At 42.0% G+C, this 21,728-nt stretch overlaps 1 protein-coding gene across 1 annotated transcript in view; it reads left to right on the top strand.

Moving 5' to 3' along the window:
- The window catches only part of LOC109923555 (sodium- and chloride-dependent neutral and basic amino acid transporter B(0+)-like), a 68,845-nt gene that overhangs the window by 19,068 nt on the left and 28,049 nt on the right, over positions 1-21,728 (top strand). Inside the window, exons 5-9 of the mRNA XM_048604949.1 lie at positions 5,603-5,699; positions 7,644-7,776; positions 9,079-9,219; positions 15,362-15,590; positions 17,582-17,707. Of these exons, the coding sequence (XP_048460906.1) occupies positions 5,603-5,699; positions 7,644-7,776; positions 9,079-9,219; positions 15,362-15,590; positions 17,582-17,707 (726 nt within the window). The remainder of the gene's footprint in view (positions 1-5,602; positions 5,700-7,643; positions 7,777-9,078; positions 9,220-15,361; positions 15,591-17,581; positions 17,708-21,728) is intronic.

Below are 21,728 nucleotides of genomic sequence, written 5' to 3'. Positions count from 1 at the left end.
TTTTGTTAGAGCTGCACTTATCCAGACAAGTGGGGAGTATTCCATCACACTCCTGACTTTGTGCCTTGTAGATATTAACAGACTTTGGGGAGTCAGGTGGCGAATAACTCGCTGCAGTATTTCTAGCCTCTGAACTGCACTTTTAGTCACTATGTTTGTCTGGTGAGTCTAGTTAAGTTTCTGGTCAAGGGTAACCCTGAGGATATTGTTAGTGGAAGATTCAGTGATGGTAACTCCATTGAATGTCAACAGTGGGGGTGGGTGAAAGGTTAGATTGTCTCTTATTGGAGATGGTCATTCCCTCACATTTTTGTGGCATGAATGTTACTTGCCACTTGTTAGCCTAAGCCTGTATATTGTTCAGATCTTGTTGAATTTGAACATGGACTGCTTCAGTAACTGAAGAATTGTGAATGGTGCTGAACATTGTGCAATCATCCGTGAACATCTCCACTTCTGACCTTATGATGTAGAGGAGGTCATTATGAAGCAGCTGAAGGCCTAGGACATGATCCCTAAGAATTTCATTCAATAATATCGTGGAACTGATATGACTGACTTCCAACAAATGCAACTAATCTTCTACGTATGTGCCAGGGATGACTCCAACAATCAGAGAGTTTGTCCCCAATTCCCATTGATTCCAGTTTTGCTATGGCTCCTTGATGCTATACTCGGTTGAATACAGTTTTCATGTCAAGGGCTATCAATCTTACCTCATCTCTGGACTTCAGCTCTTTTGTCAATATGTACCAAGGCTGTAATGAGGTCAGGAGCTGAGTGGCCCAAGTGGAGCACAAACTGGGTGTCACTGAGCAGGTTATTGCTGAGCAGGTGCTGCTTGATAGCACTGTGGATGACATTTCCGTCAATTTTCTGTTCATCGAGAGTAGACTGATGGGGCGCTAATTGGCCAGGTTGGATTAGCCCTGCTTTTTGTGTACAGGACGTACCTGAGTCAATGTCAATGTTGTAAATGTACAGGAACAGCTTGGCTAGGGGTGCAGCAAGTTGTAGAGCACAAGTCTTCAGTACTATTGCCAGAATATTGTCAGGGCCCAAGCCTTTGCAGTATCCAGTGCCTCCACCATATCTTGATATCACGTGGAGTGAATTAAATTGGCTGAAGACTGGTATCTGTGATGTTAGAGACCACTGGAGGAGGCCGAGATGGATCATCCACTTGGCACTTCTGGCTGAAGATTGTTACAAATGCTTCAGCCTTATCTTTTACAATAATGTGCTGGGCTTGTCCATCTTTGAGAATGGGGATATTTGTGAAGCTTTCTCCTCCAGTGAGTTGTTTAGGTTGTTGACTTGCTTGCCGAGCTGTCTTGTTTTTGTTCAGATGTTTCATCACCATGTAAGGTAACATCATCAGTGAGGCCTCTGATGAAGCAATGTTGTTTTACTCCAGTTGGAATTTATACTGTCTGGACTGTTATGGTGAGTGGTGCCATTTCTGGTTTTGTTCCGTATGGGTTTGTATATGGGGTCCAATTCTATATATTTGTTGATTGCATTATGGGTTGAGAAGCATGCCTCTAGGAATTCCCATGTGTGTCTACGTTTGGCTTGGGCTTCGAGAGTTACGTTGTCCCAGTTAAACTGATGGCCACAAACATTACATTGGACAGACAAAAGGAAACTAGCCATCAGAATACATGAACATCAGCTAGCAGCAAAATGACACAACAAACTTTCCTTAATTTCAATACATTCAGACAATGAACACCATCAGTTTAACTGGGACAACATAACTATAGAATTGGAGCCCATATACAAACCCATACAGAACAAAACCAGAAATAACAGTACTTACCATTACAGACCGGACAATATAAGTTCCAAGTGGAGGAGAACAACATCAGTTCAGCGGAGGCCTCACTGATGATGTTACCGAGCATGGTGACGAAACATCTGAACATAAACAAGCCAGCTCGGCTAGCAAGTCCACAACCTCACCCATGACCCGAACTACAAATCTTTGCTAAAACCTTAAAGTGAGTTGTTTAATTGTCCACCATCATTTATGATTGGATGTGGCAAGACTGCAGAGATTAGATCTGATCTGTTGGCTGTGGGCTTGTTTAGCTCTGTCTATCACTTGCTGCTTGGCATGTAAGTGGTCCTGTTTAATAGCTTCACAAGTTTTGCACCTCATTTTTAGGAATGCCTAGTGTTGCTTCTGGCCTGCTGTTCTGCAGTCTCCATTGAACCAGGGTTGATCCCCTGGGTTGATGGTAATGGTTGCTTGGGGGATATGCCGAGCCATGAAGTTGCAGATTGTGCAGGAGTACAATTCTGCAGCTGTTGTTGGCCCACAGTACCTCATAGAAGCCCAGTAATGAGTTGGTAGATCTGTTCAAAGTCTGTCCTGTTAAGCACGGTGATAGTACCACATAATACGATGCTAGGTATTCTCAATGTGAAGGTGGGACTTTGTTTCCACAAGGACTGTGTAGTAGTTGCTCTTACCAAGCCTGTCATGGACAGGTGCATCTGCAGCTGGCAGATTGGTGAGGGTGATGTCAAGTATGTTTCCTTTTGTTGGTTCCTTCACCACCTTTCGCAGACCCAGCCTATTGTATCATTGGATAATAGTGTAGCATCCAGAAAGGCATAAAAGGTGCATGTAGAATAAATAGAAAATTTATTTAAATAATTATAGTCATTGGGGTCGGTGCTAAATCTAGCAAAAACTGTATTTGTGAAAACAAAATTATCAAATTTCAGACATATTGTAAGGCAGGGATAAGTATCACCAAGGTAAGTATCACTTTCCTTAATGACTGTCATTATTTTACAGAATGAACTCTGTCCTACATTGCAGTTTGGTTAAGGGACTTTTAAATACATCTACCAGGGATTTGTTTCACTTGATATTTCATATTTCCATTCAAACTGATTCTAGACTTTGATCTTTGAAGCCAAGATCATTTCCCATAGTTGCACTAATTTAATGCTTTATCATAGATCTACTCCACCTTCTTTGTATTTCTTTCTACCCATCTGAAATATCAAATGCCCTTGAATATTTATTCCCCAGCCTTGGTTACCTTGCAACTTAAAAAAGTAACCTCGCAATCCATCCTGCCATAAAGAAAAACAACATTTCCATCTGAGATAGTAAGAACTGCCAATGCTAGAGTCTGAGATAACACAGTGTGGAGCTAGATGAACACAGCAGGCCAGGCAGCATCAGAGCAGCAGGAAAGCTGACGTTTCAGGTCGGGACCCTTCTTCAGAAATGGGGGAGGAGGAAGGGGACTCTAAACTAAATAGAGAGAGGGGTGGTCAGGTTGGGGAAGGTAGGTGGGATGGTGATGGCTGAGTGCAGATAGGCAGTGGTGGGGATTGGTCAGTGAGGTGGGAGGAGCGGATAGATGGGAGAGAAGACGGACAGGTCAAGGAGGCGGGAATGAGAGGGAGGGTTGGTCATGGGATGAGGTTGGGGGTGGGGAGATTTTGAAGCTAGTAAAGTCCACATTGAGACCATTGGGTTGTAGGCTCCCAAGGCGGAATATGAGGTGCTGCTCCTCCAGTTTCCGGGTGGTGTCGATGTGACACTGGAGGAGGCCCAGGATGGACATGTCGTCCAGGGAGTGGGAGGGGGAGTTGAAGTGGTTCGCGACTGGAAGATGTTGTCGTTTGTTGCAAACAGAGCACAGGTGTTCTACAAAGTGGTCTCCGAGCCTCCGCTTGGTCTCATCGATGTAGAGGACGGCACATCGGGAGCAGTGGATACAATATACCACATTAGCGGATGTGCAGGTGAACATCTGTCTGATGTGGAAGGTTTTTTTGGGGCCTGGAATGGAGGTGAGGGCGGATGTGTAGGGACAGGTGTAGCACCTCCTGCGGTTGCAGGGAAAGGTGCCGGGAGTGGTGGGGTTAGTGGGCAGTGTGGAGCGGACGAGGGAGTTGCAGAGACAGTGGTCCCTATGGAAGGCACATAGGGGTGGGGAGGGAAATATATCCTTCGTAGTGGGGTCAGATTGCCCATGGCGGAGAATGATGCGTTGATTCCAGAGGTTAATTGGGTGATATATGAGGATAAGGGGAATTCTGTCTTTGTTTTTATTGCGGGGAGGGGGTGTGAGGGCAGAGGTGTGGGAAACGCAAGAGATGCGGTTGAGGGCGTTTTCGACCACTGAAGGGGGGAAATTGCGGTCCTTGAAAAACAAGGACATCTGGGATGTCCGGGAGTGGAACGTCTCATCTTGGGAGCAGATGCGGCAGAGGCAGAGGAATTGGGAATAGGGGATAGCATTCTTGCAGGAAGGTGGGTGAGAGGAGGTGTGGTCTAGGTATCTGTGGTGTCGGTGGGCTTGAGAGAGATATCAGTTTTGAGGTGGTCACCAGAGATGGAGACAGAGAGGTCCAGGAAGGAGAGAGAGGTATCAAGATGGTCCAGGTGAACTTAAGGTTGGAGTGAAAGGTGTTAGTAAAGTTGATGATGCACGAGGCAGTGCCGATACAGTCATCGATGTAATGGAGGAAGAGGTGGAGGATGATGCCTGTGTAGCTGTGGAAGAGAGATTGTTCCATGTATCCCACAAAGAGGCAGGCATAGCTTGGGCCCATGCGGGTACCCATGGCCACACCTTTTGTCTGTAGGGAGTGGGAGGAGGTAAAGGAGAAGTTGTTAAGTGTAAGGACGAGTTCGCTTAAGTGGATAAGGGTGTCGGTGGAGGGGGACTGGTTGTGTCTGTGGGAGAGGAAGAAGTGGAGGGCTTTTAGGCCATCTGCATGGGGAATGCAAGTGTATAGGGATTGGACATCCATAGTGAAGATGAGGTGTTGGGGGCCAGGGAATTGGAAGTCTTTGAGGAGGTGGAGGGGTGGGTGGTGTCCCGGATGTAGGTGAGGAGTTCCTGGACTGGGGGGAGAAATGAGAGTTGAGATAAGCGGAGATATGTTCAATTGGGCAGGAGCAAGCGGAGACAATGGGTCGACCAGGGCAGTCAGGTTTGTGGATTTTGGGAAGGAGATAGAAACGGGTGGTGCGGAGTTGGGGAACGATGAGGTTGGAGGCTGTGGGCAGGAGGTCACCTGAGGTGATGAGGTTATGGAAGGTCTGGGAGATGATGTTTTAGTGGTCAGGGGTGGGGTCGTGATTAAGGGGGTGGTAGGAGGAAGTGTCAGCGAGTTAGCGCCTGGCCTCGGCGATGTAAAGGTCAGTGCACCATACCACAATTACACTTCCACCCTGACAGAAATATAAGTGACCTTGAGCGAAAAAAATTCACAATGAGTTAGACTGTGTTCAATGCAGCAGATGTTGTTAAGGTGGAAACGTTTTAAAAAGGTAAGTAAGCGAATGATTATCTTTTAGTGTTTAGATAAATGCAAAAGGGATATTATCTTATTATTAGGAGAGTTAAAAAGGATTTGATTTTTATTTAACGGGGTGATATCAACAAATACCTTTTTGCCACTAATTGTTGAGGCTGATTGAATCACTATTTCATTCACATTTACCATATAATAAAACAGAATGAGTAGAAAAGTCTGAACAGATCAGAAAGTGTGAATGCAGCACAGGACCAATGATGTTCTCCCGAGATGAATTTTTTAGGCATTATTTATCATTTTTCAGATCCCATGTGCAACTTGACATCGTCTACAGAAATGAATGGAAATAAAAACTGCCAGAATTCTTCATTCCATAAGATTCGAAGCGAACACTTCTGGGAGTGAGTACACATTCTACTCAAAGTGGGTACTATAAAAGTTAGTGAAGCTAGGGGTCTGAACTTACTGTTTGTCAGTTTACCGAAACTCAATTACTTATGTAGAGATTTGAGGGCGGGAACTGATTTCTGCATTAAGCATTATTGTGCACTGGATTGCTATGGTTTGCCAGGTGATCATGGAATCAGTATAGGACCAGTTCACTAGATGATCGGTGTAGGACCAGATCCATTTTTTGGCCTGGAGGTTCCAGCTCTTCAAAAGCTTGGTTAACTGTGAAAGCGTGGCAATATCTCCAGTAAGCAATTCTGCAGTCTATGGGTGGGAGGAATTGGACAGTGTAGCCAAAATCACAGGGACTGTGGAGGCACTGTCAAGGGCAGCACATTAGATCAGTGGGTATCTTGTAATCAACTTCTAAGACTACAAGGCCCCAGACCCATGAGTAACTATCAGAAAAATGTTTGTTTTTCCTGACCTACAGTTGAAGATCCAATGAAGAGTTTTCATTGGTAACACATCTTCCCACATACAGTTTTGAAAGCTGGTAGAATATGAGGGATTGTGAGCCACAATACTCCCAGTCACCATATGAAAAAGGGCCCCCACATAGTTCCAAATGGAGTCTAAATGAAATTGCACTCAGAAATTGACAGTGATGTCAACTCATCACGTTGTTTTATTCCTATCGCTGCCTTGTTTTCAAATACAAATGCAATGGTATTTTACAAGAAAATCAACCCCATGTTTAATTTGTGTACGAAAGATAAACTGGGCTTGCTGTTACTGTACTGTTTAAAAACATTGGTTTGTGAAATTATTGCTGCATAAATGGTGAAAACAGATGGCTACGCATACAACGTCTGCATTGATTTTGAACTTCCAGGGTTCCCTAGATTTTAGAGGTACACCGATAGATGGTATAGCAGATAGAGTATAATGTATATCACTCTAAAATTATTTGAGTCATCTGAGAGCCCTAAAGCAGAGTTCATCTTCAATCTTGCCCTCTGGGGAGTTTTCACATGAAGTACCCATTTCTCCACTCTGGCTATGAAGAGCCTGATCTTCTGTACACATACTGAGGCCTTGCCTCAACGCTGTCACCTTTTGGATATGTTCCCAATGGCCTCGCACATTACATTTGGAAGCAAGCGTTCAATTCTAGTGAGAGATATATGACTTTGAGGCGATTACCTTTATAATGAGAACCACCAACTTCCCACTGCTTCCATGTTGTGCTTCAGGGTCTGAATAAGTTAATAATGATGGTTGTCCAAAGCACTACCCACTGTGGCGATGTCATGTGGACTGAACCGCTTGGGATGTCAAGACCTAACATCTTGTCTTCCTCAAAGTCACTGTAAAACAGTCTTTCTTATAAATATATGTAACTAGTTGCTGACATGCAATAAACTGTACCTCATTATCCACGAGAGACCCTTCTAGTTAGACCAGGAAGTGTTTCTCCTGTAACACTCTAGACCATGTAGTTTCTTACGATTAAAGAAGATTGGTAGCAATGAACAGCAGCTCACACGTTGTAGTGAGCCTCCAGCCTCCTGCAACATGATGCATCAAAACTGCTTTTCAGACTTTCTGTTGGTATAATGTAGTCCCCAGCTCCCAGTGTCTGGTTCCTGATAAGTGGCTCTCAGCTGGCTCATGACTGTGCCTCTAGCTCCACTCCAGCGATGCAGGTACCTATATATGTGCCCATTGTCTCTCTTGTACTTCACATTGGTAATCATGCTAAATTTAAATTTGTCTTCATTTGGGTTTCTTTAATTATTCACACACATTTTTATTTGTCTTTTGTCATGCTCTTTTCCAAGAAATAAGACAAGCTTTGGTGCTCCCTTGAGAATTTAGCCTTGAACAAGGACAGAATTTATTTTTCGATGTAATAAATATAACTGTAACCGATTCTGTCTTCATTCATTCAGTGTTACAGTTTTACATCGTTCAAGTTCAATTAATGAGACTGGGAAGGTCCTCTGGCATCTAGCTGTCTGTCTACTCATAACTTGGCTAATAGTTTTACTCGTGCTATGCAAAGGAATCAAATTTTCTGGAAAGGTAAAATTAATTTTGGAGAACCTGAAACAACGTTTTTACATTGGCCACAGCTATAGGGGTCAGGATTTAAGGAATAGAACTCAGAAACAAGCACACAATGAGCCCTAAATACCAGCCTTGTTCCACTGATAAGCAATGTATGCTGCAGTTCAGACGTTTTTCGATAAGGCACTGACTCGAGTGAGAGTTATCTTTTGTGCCTCTTTATGGTCAGTTCACTGCATTTCTCTGCAAAGAGATCCAGTCAAGTTTTAGCGCACAGTTGATTGTGTCACTGCCTGTCAAGTATGCCAGCCTTCTATCATGTAGTAGCTAAAGGTGCCCCCTAGCAAATCAATGGCTGTGTCTTTCTGACCCAGACCCTAAGATTGAACCCCATACACTGCCATTGTCATGTGTAGTGGGACTGCTAGTGGGATTGTCCACAGCTGATCCAGCCCTTAATCACCCTGCGATCTCTTTTCAGAAGTTTCAGAAGCTCAGAAGTTAGTCAAGTGTTCAAATACTGTAGAAACACCCCCTCTAATGGAGACTTTGCTGTGCATACTCTGTTCATCAAAACAAGGTGTTTTCTTGTAATTTCTCTTTGTAGCTGCAAATTCCCATCTTTTTGGCAAATGTATATAATTTGCCCTCTGCAATTTTTGCAAATATCTCACTTTATATCATTCCAATCAACAATCCACATATACAAGGGAGGGAGAGACACACTATTGCATTAGCAGCTGACCAAAAGTAAGGCAAAATTAATAGCAAAACAACTCAGAAATATGCTTCCTCAATCAATTATGGATTTTTAAAAGATGCTTGCTTATAAAATGTTCTCGCTCAGGCCTGCTTTATCTCATTGCCATGTGTAGAGTGTTGCTGAGCTAAATAGCTTCTGTGGCATCTATGACTATGTTGCCGATCTCTTGATTAGTTGTAAACTATAGCATGATGATTGTTTTCGGTTTGTTAGTCTTCAGTCATTGTACTCATTGAGATATTATTCAAGTGAACTAAATTTTTAAGGACAACCGAAGAAGCATTGAAATTTTTGAATCGACCTTCACTGTCTTTGATGCATTACGCTTGTTAATATGTTGCTAATACACTGATCAATATTAGAATAATACTCTATTGTTTGGAATCAATCTGCACTCCATATCAAATATACACTTCATGGCATTATTGCACCTGGTTTCTGCTTCATTCTCTGCATTGCTTTGCATCATATTAGATTTTCATTCAATTGGTTTCAGTATTGTAAATGTTGTACCAGAAATACAGAAAAGTCTAACAATCTACTCTCTATGTCAGGTGTCTTATGTTGCTGTGACAATCCCATATGCTTCTCTAGTTTTACTTGTGATCCGGGGTGTTACCTTAGAGGGAGCCGATAAAGGGATTAAATACTACATTGGAAGCCCTTCAGACTTCTCCAAATTGGCTGATGCTCAGGTAAACACACCAGGATAATGGAATTCAAGCACATTTCTTAGAGATTAATGCATTTAATTGTGTTTATCGGTGGATTTGACCGTATGGTTCAGTTTCCATGGTTAAGTGTTGCAAGAGACTGAAAGAATCTTGGTGCGGAAGGGGAGAATTCAATCATTGTGGCCCATAAGCCAACAATATAGGGAATATGAGGCATAATTTGAATCATATAAGAAGCTAGGCGATACAGTAAAGAACAGAATCTCAAAGGTTAGAGTCTCTAAGTAATCTCCAAGCCCACACAATTTGGCATCAGGATAACCAGGTTATGGAGGTGAACATAAAGTTAAAGGCATGGCAAGTGAGCAACGGTTCCATTTCATAAGACACTGGAACCATCTTTGAGACAGAATGGATCTATTGGGATGGATTTCAGCTGAACTAGGCAAAAGATAGGAGAAATAAAACAGCCATGAGGACCTTAAACTAGTAAGTTGGATGTGTAGGTGCCGGTGTTGGACTGCGGTGGACAAAATCAGAAGTCACACCACACCAGCTTATAGTCTAACAGATTTATTTGAAATCACTTGACAACTTCATCTGATGAAGTAGCAGTGCTCCGAAAGTTTGTGATTTCAAGTAAACCTGTTGGACTGTAACCTGGTGTCGAGCGACTTCTGATGTAGTAAGTTGGAGGAAGACAGAGTTGAAAAGGTAGTGTAGTAGTAGTCATAGAGAATAGAGTAGCAATCAGAAATTGTGATTTATGTACTATAGGAGAAGGGAAAACTTCACATGGGTTTCTTCCGGGTGCTCCGGTTTCCTCCCACAGTCCAAAGATGTGCAGGCAAGGTGGATTGGCCATGATAAATTGTCTGTAGTGTTCAGTGATGTGTAGAATGGTGGGTTATAGGGGGATGGGTCCGGGGAGCGGGTGATGCTCTGATGGCCGGTGTGGACTTGTTGGGCCGAAGGGCCTGTTTTCACACTGTAGGGATTCTATTCTATTCTGTTCTATTCTTAAAGGGGCAAAGCAATTAAACCCTAAAGAAAAAGAAATAAAAAAGCGAATTAATGTTACAGCGAAAGGACAGGTTCGGATACACGTGACCCAAACACCCAATTGCTAAAATGACTGCAAAAAAAAACCATTCAAATACATTATGATTAATTGTAGACATATGGTGTGCTGGCCATTACTGAGACATGGGTCTAAAAGCTGATCAGCACAAGGAACTAAACTGTGGTGAGATGAGAGAATCTGGTAGAAAGGAGGTATTGCAACAGTAGTGAAAGGTGAGATTAATTCTGACAAGATATGATATAACACATTAGAAGGAGGCAGACGGTAGAGAGTTCAGGGATAGCATGAGAAGACAGAGAATAGCAAATATTATATGTTGGAAGTTGTTTAGAGACCAGCACCCAGCCCACGCTAGAGCACTGAAGTGACAGAACATATTAATCCACAGAAATTAGATCAGCACATGTCAAAAAATGTGACATGTTGTGGCACTGCTCACTTATCCTGACACTTCAGGGTTGTCGTTGTAAAGGCAGAGGGAAAATATGAATTCCATCTTGTACGCTATTTTCTTTGCGATGGGAATTACTTGGGACTGCCACCACTACTCTTGGAGAAGCTGCTGTAGAGTGAGAAACCTATTGACAACTTCAAATGACATTATTAAACATGGGGAATATTTTAACATCTGTAGGAATATGTCTTTCAGCCTTTTGAGCCTGTTCCATCATTCAATATGGTCATGGCTTATCTTCTGTCTCAATGCCATATTCCCATTTTCTCCCCATACCCTTGATGTCTTTAGAATCCAAAAGAAAATCTATCTCTTTCTTGAAGATATTCAGTGATTTTTACCTCCACAGTCTTCTGTGGTAGAGAAATCCACAGGTCCATGACACTTTGAGTGAAGAAATCTTCCCTCATCTCTGTGCTAAATGGACAACCCCATATCCTGAGACTTTGTCCTCTGGATCTAGACTCCAACCAGGGAAAATATCCCCCGTGCTCCTAGTCTGTCCAGCCCTGTTAGAATTTTCCACATTTCATTCGTATACCCTTCTCATTCTTCTCAACTTGAGTAAGTACAGGACCAATCGAACCAGCCTATCTCATGCGACAATCTTGCCATCCCTAAAATAGCCTAGTGAACTTTTGGTGTACTCCCCCTATGGCATGTATATTCTTTTCTAGTCAGGGAGACCAAAACTGCACATAATCCTCCAGGTATGGTCTCACTAAGGCCCCGAATAACTGCAACGAAACATCTCCATTTCTGAATTCAAATCCTCTGGCAATGAAGGCCAATATACCATTCACATTCTGAATTGCTTGCTGCATCTTACTGTCTACTCTCATTGATGAGTGTACAAGGGCACTCAGATCCGTGTGCACATCCATGCTTCAAAATATATCACTTTCCAAATAACACTTGGCCTTTCTGGTTTTCAAACTGATGTATATAACTTGACATTTAATTATGATGTACTGCATCTGCTATGTTATTGCATATTTTTCAAATTGTAGTTTTTAATGTTGTAATTGATCATATGCCCCCATCCTGAAAAGTTAAGTTGGCCATTGCATTAACTTGTACTCTGTCCGTGTTGAAATATATTGGAATGTTGCCATTTGGAGAAAATATTCCCATGCATTGAAAATCAAAATCTTTGGATGCTTGAGGATCCTGCTGTGATGATCACAGAGAGGTAGAAATGCAGAGGGAAAAAGATTTGACATGAAAATGCCTTCATATCTCTGGACTCATTTGATTGACAGGCCATCTGCTTTAGCTTTAAAAAAAAAACAAAAGATGGCTATCTGTACCTTTTAAGATATTTTCCAACCAACCTGTTCAGAGATGTTATTATATGCCTCTGGAGAAGATTGGACTTTAACACAAGCCTCTTGACTCAGAGATAAGGACAATCCCATTGTACCATAAGGGTCCTCTAAAGTGGACCTTTTTTTTGTTTTATATCCAGAAGTGCTCTTAAACACAACTTTTATTTTGTATCTCTGTCACTGGATCTATTAACCCCACAACCAGTAAATCCGCCATTGATTCACTTACCAGTAAAGCCCATTGAAAGTATTTCAGACCATCAACGGTGAGGGAGAAGTAGGAAGAGGGGAAGGGGATCAGACTGAACCTTTTTTTTTTCCTTTGTAACCAACCTGTTCAGAGACGTTATTACACACCTCTCGAGCAGGTAGGACTTGAACCCAGGTATCCAAGCTCAGAAGTAGGGACACTACCACTGCACTACAAGAACCTTTTATTAAAAATTTAACCCATTTTTCTAATCAACCTCTTCATAGATGTTATTACATACCTCTGGAGCAGGTGGAACTTGAACCCGTGCTCCCAGGTAGGGACTCAGTCACAGTGCCATAAGAGGGCCCCCAAAAGAGCACTATTTTTTCTCGTGAACCTATTCAGAGGTGTTATCACACACCTCTGGAGCAGGTGGGTCTTGAACCCAGGTCTCCTGGTCCAGCGGTGGGGACGTTACACTATAATTGTATAATAAATGGGCCCCAACAAGAACACCCTTTGAAGGGTTGGTGCAGACGCAGTGGGCCGAATGGCCTTTTTCTGCACTGTAGGGATTCTCTGATTCTATAAAAAGACATTCACTCAGTTGATTCCTAGAATGAAAGGATTGACTTATCAAGAATTATTAAATGTCTTTTCTTAAAAAAAGTGGAGTTTAGCAGAATGTGGAGTGATTTTTTATTGAAATTTGCAAGATTTTGAAGGGGCTTAACAAGTAGATTTTGAGATATTTCCTCAACTGGGGAAATCTCAAACCAGGGAGCGTAGTTACAGTTGAAGGGGACAGTCATTTAAAACTAGAATGCAAGGGAATTCTTTTTCTCAGACTGTAATGGATGTCTGAAATTCTCAACATCAGAGTTGTGGTGGCTAGATTGCAATGTGCTTAAAGGGGTGGCGGATATAGTTTTGAAATGTTGAGAATTTGAGGGCTATGAGGAATTGGTACAAAGGAGGAAAGCAACAAAACAGCAGTATGATGAAAACTTTGCAAGTGTTATCCAAGTCAAAAAGAAAAATGATTGTAATAGGAGGAAAATAAAAGTATGGTTAAGGGTAATGTGGGCCTTTTATAAGTTGTTTATTGAGATATTATCATTGGAAGTAATGCTTTACATCAGTATTTATCTTAAAGAAAATGCTAGAATGCTGGCTGTCCTAATGTCACTGATGCTAAATCTGAGATAGGGAGTCATTCAACTTAAATGCAAAATCAACAATCAGGAAGAAAATAATGGTAGCAGAGTGAAAAACCTAGATGGTTTCCATCCTAGTGAAAAAAGAACATTGACATTACTCTAAAATAATCTTCTAAAGTTCTCTTGATTTGGGAAATATTCCTTTAAGTGGCATGTGTAGGGCGACACGGTGGCACAGTGGTTAGCACTGCTGCCTCACAGCACCAGGAACCTGGGTTCGATTCCAGCCTCGGGCGACTGTCTGTGTGGAGTTTGCACATTCTCCCCACGTCTGTGTGGGTTTCCTCCAGGTGCTCTGGTTTCCTCCCACAGTCCAAAGATGTGCAGGTTAGGCGCATTGGCCATGCTAAATTGCCCGTAGTGTTCAGGGAGGTAGAGGGTGTATATTAGGTGGGTCATAGGGGGATGGATCTGGGTGGGATGCTCTGAGGTTCGGTGTGGACTTGTTGGGCCGAAGGGCCTGTTTCCACACTGTAGGGATTCTAATTCTAATGTGCTCTTCCATAATTTAAGATAGGTGACAGAGTTAGTCAAATATGCACTGTTATGAAATTGCTCTGGTCTCTGAGTAAATGAACACTTTGAATGTTTCCAACTAATTAGAAAAGTGGCCTGAATTTATAAGGAGTATGCAATTCCTGAGGGTCATCGTAAATTTGATTGAAGAGGTGCCTAACATAGACATGTTGAGCTTACTGTACAGTCTACTTGAGAAGAGAAATGTCTCTTGTCTGTTATTTTTCATGGCAATGTTAATTTGCATTCCCTAAAGAAGCTCACATCTCTTTTCAAAGTAACATATCAATAAAGGACAAAAGTAAAGCGTCACAGTCTACAACAATGGGCCACATTTATATGAACATTAATAAGACTTGGTGAAATCTGTTCCCATCGAAATAACTGACGTTAGCAGCATGGAATGAAACACTGCCTGGGGATCAAGTGTTCCCTGATCAACTATCATAAAACTGGGTATGGATGAACACTTTCTCGACTGTGCCCCAATAACATACCTGAACCCCAGCCTTGGAACCCCACCAAGTGCAACAAAGAGAAATGGAGCCAAGTATTCACATTAGCACTGTCAATTAGGAAATTTGCTTACACACTGACCAACATGGCTGAGCAGTGAGACTCCCACAGGAAATCCATCAGCAATAAAAGCATGGAGAAACAAAAGGGGTAGTTTTAACACTGTGTTCTCAGTAGAAGCCAGGTAGGGGTATGGGTGGTGGCATGCTAGAGGTAAAGACACCATAGACTTACCAAACCATGGAGATGCTCTTTCATTAGAGAGAGTCAACTGGTGGTGGTTTAACCTAAGGGTCACTACACCTCAGACAAGGGGAGAGGTTGTGAAGGAAAGATCTTCATGCTAGCCTCAGACAATGTGGGAACTGTATCCATGTTGTTGGCATCAGCCTGCATTGCAAGCCAGCTGTTCAGCCAATGGAGCTGATCCCTGGCCTGTGTGACCTGACCCGGGTTTGGGGGAGCTCCTGCTAATGTTGCCCACAGCTTTTTGTTTAATTTATTGAGAAAGCAAGAGAAACAGATACCTGTCCAGAACAGAGCCTTGTGATGGAAGCCATGAGGTTTGTTGGAAACACCAGAAAATTGGCTCAATCATACGAAACACACAATGGTACATGAGCAAGCGATCAAATTACCTGCATGGGTGATGGAAATGTGGCCCAGCGTACATGATGGGCAAATGCAGCTACAGCGCTGAAATCAGTCTTCATGAGACATAGTGGTGAGCTTGGCAAGGGGTGGGGGTGGCAGGGGCAAAACATTGGGTAACATATCAGTAAATGTGAAGCTGTCACAAAGGAACACCCAAAAATCACTGCTGCTAATAAATTCTATCTTACATTTTATCAGGTTTGGAAAGACGCTACAACTCAAATTTTCTATTCTCTGTCGGTGTCGCTGGGGGGTGTAACAGCACTGTCATCTTATAACAAATTCCAGAATGACTGTTTCACAGATACCCTCATTGTTGCTGTTCTTGACTGTCTTACGAGCGTGTTGGCTGGATTTGCCATCTTTTCCATCCTCGGACATATGGCTCATCAAATTCAATTATCAGTTGCAGAGATTTCACATTCAGGTACCTGCAGTACTTAAAATATTTTATCTTATCTAACCATTAACAAAGGTGACCACCGATTCCACCTGGTCATTTTGTCTTCTTGGCATTCTGACTTCCTTTGGTCAACAGAGTTATTTGCTATATCCCCTACTTTGGATTATCTGAAAGTTTGGAGACCACTCCACCTATCTTTTAGATTTTTCCCAATAATTTAGGTTAGGACTTAATATTTTCTTAATGAAGAACTGTGGCTCTTTGAGTCCAATTTGAACTTACTGACGGGGCACTCCCAATGGCTTTCTGCAACAGACAGGAGATCTATTCCACCATGTTATCACTCAGTAGACAAAGTTTAACATTGACTCCATGGTGTTTGATTGCAAAGCATAGTCAATTAGCTGTAACTTTTCACACCTTGGTCATATCTTGATTTATCCAATGGTGGCTTACTCAGGGACAAATAATGTTTCTCCCTTCTTCTCCACCAGAACAACCTAAACCAGTCCTGAGGAAGGGTCACCGGACTTGAAAATTTAACTCTGATTTTTCTTCACAGATGCTGCCAGACCTGCTGAGCTTTTCCAGCAACGTCTGTTTTTGAACCTAAACTATTGTTCTGGCCTACAGGTTTGAGTCTTACAACCAGTCTTGGCACTCAACCAACCATTCTTAGTGGAACCCTCTGAGGCATCTGTTTCTCCATTTGATCTCCATTATGGGTATTGTGTTGACTGCCAAGAATAGTTAAACAGTTTGAAAGGGAGTGCAAATTTTCTAAGCACTTGTTTGTTTGTTTGTTTGGACAAAATCACGAAAGGTTAAGAAGAGAAAAAACCTTTCATTTTGTTTTTTTTTATTGGTACTTGCAGAGGAAATTTTTATAATCTGTTTGTCCTTTTAATCAGTTTTTGGATCATTTCAAAGAAACAACACATTGTTTCTTACATTGTTGGTACTGGTAAGATGCATTTGAATGATGTCCAGGGGCATGAGAAGGATAGAGGGGTAATTGAAGGGAAATGGACAGTATGTAAGCGGCATGGTGCGAGCATACAGTAAATTAGGGGAAAGGGGCCATATAGGGTGCGTAGAGGTATGACAGGTCATTGAGGGGTATACAGGGTATGAAGAGATAGTGGAAAGACCTTTTAAATGTAAGTGCCAAAAAGTCCCTGACACCTAAGTAATATTCCTTCCGAGATTCACAAACTAATTTACCTGATAGGGATCACACATGCTCCCAAATCCTTTCGTTGCAGGTAGTGTAAGCCTTCATATAGAGACATTAATATCATAGGATGTGTCTGTCAAATTGTGACTCAACACATCCTGTAGCTTGTGAAGGATGTAGGGAATGGAGGGACAAGTTTGGAATTCTGATCCCAAAAATCTACTGGTTTCCATTCCAGCCTGAATTCTGGGCAGGTCTCGCAGGGAAAATTGAAAGTGAAATGTAAGAATATGGGTAATGTTTATATTTTCTGTATGCCCCTTTTCGAATTACATTGTTTTAGATCTCAGACTAAATGTCATTTTTAATGTTGGACCCAATGGCAATATAATGTCAAAAGCAAGATTTGGGTCATTTTAGAGAAGCTATATTCCTTTCTATTCTGCAGTGAATGATGTCAGTTGATATTTAGTTGTGTTTAAGGGCAGGCATGGCACTGCAGGGCAGTGATACATGGCACTTTTCCCTCTTTCCCCGGTAGGAGATGGCTAGCCTTTCTGATAGCTGGAACTTACTTGTCAGTTAGGAACTATTCTCCTGGCATCTGGCACACTGTGATGTGTTTGCACTGTGGAGGGGACTGCCCTTTTCAAATGCCAATGTTAACTGCCCAGCAGAAGGCCCCAGCCAACATGATGGCAGAGAGGGCATAGTGGGATTAGTAGCATGTAGCAAAACAGAACTGCACCCCACTTCTGTTGGGTTAGATAAGGTACAACATTTTGCCAATGACCTTGTAATTCATTAATAACACTGCATACTTTTATTCACTGTCTAGGCATAGGATTGATCTTTCTAGCATACCCAGAAGCTCTTCTCCACCTTCCAGTTGCCCCTCTCTGGTCCATTGTATTTTTTGGTATGGTTGTCACAACAGGATTAACCAGTCAGTTTGCAATTGTAGGTGAGTGCTGCATTTGCTAATTTAGTTTACATCCGATCTTCCAAGAAGGAAGCTATCAAATTAATTAGTGAATTCACTGTTTAAAATATTTTTTGCAAGTTTTTTTCTAAGTTGTATGCAAAAATGCTTGAGCCATTCCCAAATAGTAACAAGACCAGCAATATGTTGGTGCTTCTGCAGAATTACCCAGCCATTTCAAGCAGACAGATCACAGCAACTGAAGTACAGGATGATTTGGCTGTCTGTTTATTAAGCAGTAGCTTGTGTTATATTGGTCAAGAAACTTAACTACCAAGAAAACAATTGCTCAACTGTTTACTTTGCAGTGATGTGTAGTCCATGGATATACCAGTTGTGGGTGTTTGCACCCCCTCTTTAGTTATTTGAAAAACCTTTTGCTGTGTTTTGGTTGCATGCTTCAGCCCCACGCTCCTGACTTTGGGGCACCCGATGCAGAGGGAATGGGGGAGATCGAAGGACTTCCTCGTGGATCTGCTTCTGGGCCTAGTCAGGCTGGCTCTCAGCAGGTCCAGGCAAGCACCTCTGCTGAGTGCCTGCCCCTCTTCCACGGTTACTTTTGAGCCCGGGTGCCCTTGGAGAGGGAGCATGTGGTGTCCATCAATGTCCTTGATGCCTTTTAGGGAGAGGTGGGCACCACGGGGGTTGGAGCGCTTTATTTCCCCCTCCTACTCCATTTTGATTTAGCCCTTTCCTTCTGTCCCTAACCACACCCCTCACCTTCACATTTTAGTAACTGCGTTGCCCTTAACTTGCTTTGCTTGTCAATTCTTAATTGGATACACTAATGTTCCTACTTGTGGTGGTTACTAGTTTCAAAATAAAAGCAAAATAGAAATCACAGTGATTTTGGCGGTAGGAAAGTATTCAGTTGTGTATGATAACACTTCTGGGTAGAAAAAGAAAGAAAACATTTGCTTTAATTCCCTCAAACTGGTGCTCGCAGCAACTATTGATCTCATTTGTCTTATTACTGACCTCTGGGGCTGGATTTTTACTTTGGCCATAGGAAATGGAAGTTGAAAGTCCAATCTTGTCACCTGTATGCATATTAACCCTTTATAGTCAACTCCCAGAGACATGGGCAGAGAGTGTTTGTATTTTCCTATTCCAGAACCAGCTTCAGATGAGTTCAGATGCCAAAGTGGGCTGGTTGCAAGGTCTGCCTTACTTTGCTGAGACATTGGGCCAGCTCTCTGATTTAGGTTTTCTTCTTTCTAACCCTTACCCCACCCCTACTCATTCCCAATCCTCTTCACACCCAACCCATCGTCATGTCCCTGTGTATTCCCCTCTCTACACTCCATGTACCCTCCATAGCTACTCACCCACTGTTCATTACTGGTTAGCTTCAGAAGAAATGTCTTTGCAACAGACCCTAAAATAAAGACTTCTTATAATCTGATAAACCTGTTATATTATCACAATTCACCTGAAAAAAAATCATTAAAAAATTAAATTCGTTCAAGTGGCCAAACTGTTGTAACATTATCAAAAATATACACAGACACCATTTTAAAGACAGATTATCCTTTGTTAACATCCTAAAACTGTCAGTCAATCTATGAGCAACTCCCCTGCTGAAATAAACTTCTTTGTTACCTTTGAAACTAAGCCAGACACTGATAATGTCTCAGTTTGCAAAGCCAACCATTAGAAACACAAACAAAGGAGAATATTGCAACTACAAAGACAGTTTCTTTTCTTAATTTACGCTAAATATCCAGTCAAACAATGCGGCTGCCTTTTTGTTCACAAAGGGAAAGCTATAGAATCCTTCTATTCTAATTTAAAAGGGCACAGGATATTAAAATCGCTATAAATCCTGATACTAGAGTTTGAAAGCAGAGTTTTCTTCAGTTATGAAAGTATAGTTGCACTTTTTCAAATAGATAAATACTCCAATGCATTATGTTATGTTTGTTGTGTGCTGAAAACTTGTCCTACAGAAGTAGCTGTACCCTTAGTCAAACTGTTCTACTACAGCAATAAAACTAGCAGCTAGCTGACAATATCAAATATTGCTCAGGTATATCCTGTCCACTGAAACCAAATTGAATCCAGCCAGGTACCAGTTTATCAGTCTCCTGTCAGTCATTCGCACAATGATGGAAAAGGTCAATGACAGCGCTATTAAGCAGTTCATGCTCAGCAATAACCTATTCATTGGTGTTCAGTATGGGATTTGCTAAGCCCACCCAGCTCCTGACCTCATTACTGTTTTAGGCCAAACGTGGACAAAAGAGCTGAATATCACAGCTGAGGTGAGAATGACTGCCCAAGGCAGAAAGGCCACATTTAACTAAACATGGCATCAGAAGCAAAACTAGAGTCAATGCGAATTAAGGGGGATGTTCTCTGTTGGTTGGGGTCAGACCTGGCACAAAGGAAGGTAGTTGTGCTGGTTTAAGATGTTCACTGATGTTCACACAATATTCAACACCATTTGTGAGTCCTCAGACACTGAAGCAGTCCATGCCCAAATGTATCAAGACCTGGACATTTGTTGCCCATCCCTAATTGCCCAGAGGGTAGTTAAGAGTCAACCATATTGCTGTGGGTCTGGCATCACATGTGGGCCAGACGAGGTAAGGGTGGCAGTTTCCTTCCCTAAAGGGCGTTAGCAAACCAGATGGGTTTTTCCAACAATCAATACATGGTCATCATTAGATTCTTAATTCCAGCTATTTATTGAAATAAAATTCCATCATCTACTGTGGTGGGATTTGAACCTGGGTCCCGTGAATGTTATTTGGGTCTCTGGATTAATAGTCCAGCAATAATACCACTAGGCCATCGCCTCCCCTTATTTTATGTAACTCACTTCCTGATTCCCAAAGCTTGTCCACCATCTACAAGGTACAAGTCAGGTCTGTGATGGAATATTTCTCATTTGCTTGGATGAGTGCTGCTCCAACAACACTGAAAAAGTTCAACACTATGCAGGACAAAGTAGTTGCTTGAATGAAGCCATATCCATTGCCTTCAACGTTCACATGCACAGTGACAGCAGTGTGCACCATCTCCAGAATTCGCTGCAATAACTCACTGAGGCTGTTTTGACAACACCTTTCAAACCACTTAGAAGGACAAGGGGCAGCCAATTCTTGGGAGCACCACAACCTATAGGTAGTGAACCACGCACTATTTTGACTTTGAATTTTACTTCTATTCATTCAGTAATGGATGTTGTATAAGACATTTGGCACAAGTGTTTACTGATGTCACAAGTAAGGTTCCACACATCAGGATATAAAGAGCTGTTCTTGGGATTTCCATTAGGTCTTCTAGTGTTTAGTTCCATGTAGCTGAATGTAACGTAAACCTACTCTCAAGTCCAGCTTGATGTCTCATAAGAGTCAATTGTGTTATGGAATAGACTAAACCCCCTCAAAATGATCAAGGGGATAGCCTAGATCCTAAATTTTATCTTATTTAAAGGCAAATGTAAGGCATTATGTTCCAGATGTGATTCAATTGGTCAAACTACTATGTTTTAAGCAAAATACACTTTATTCTTACCTCACAGTAAAAATATAAACAAGAAGAGGAGAATCGACACAACTTTAGCTACAGAAAAAACATATGTATTATTTAACTTCTAATCATTGACTGTTTGAATTTAGCATCATCTCATACACACACCCTTGGCAAAGCTCAGTTCAGCAGATGTTCCTCACATGCTATCTCCTCCAGTCCAGGAGAAAGGAACATTGAAAGAGACAATCTAGCAGAATAAAGAGAACTCAAGATTTTTTGCTCCAGCACAGAGAGAACTGTATCTATCAGCATTAAATCCTAACTTCAACAGAAAGCAAAACTGAAACCCTGAGTCTGAATGAGCCTGACTCCACTTGCTCAGGCTTCTTTTGTCGAATTTAAAATAATAGTTAAGGGAGCTCAAAGCTGTTTACCCACTGCTTCTGAAGCAAGCGTTCTGGTGCCACTGTGGCAATATCCCTTATAAGAGTGATAGCACAGAACAAATCCCTCTTAAAAGCAC

Source organism: Rhincodon typus, chromosome 14, assembly GCF_021869965.1.
Source record: "Rhincodon typus isolate 14 chromosome 14, sRhiTyp1.1, whole genome shotgun sequence".
Classification (NCBI taxonomy): domain Eukaryota; kingdom Metazoa; phylum Chordata; class Chondrichthyes; order Orectolobiformes; family Rhincodontidae; genus Rhincodon; species Rhincodon typus.
This window is presented reverse-complemented; position numbering and strand designations above follow the sequence as displayed.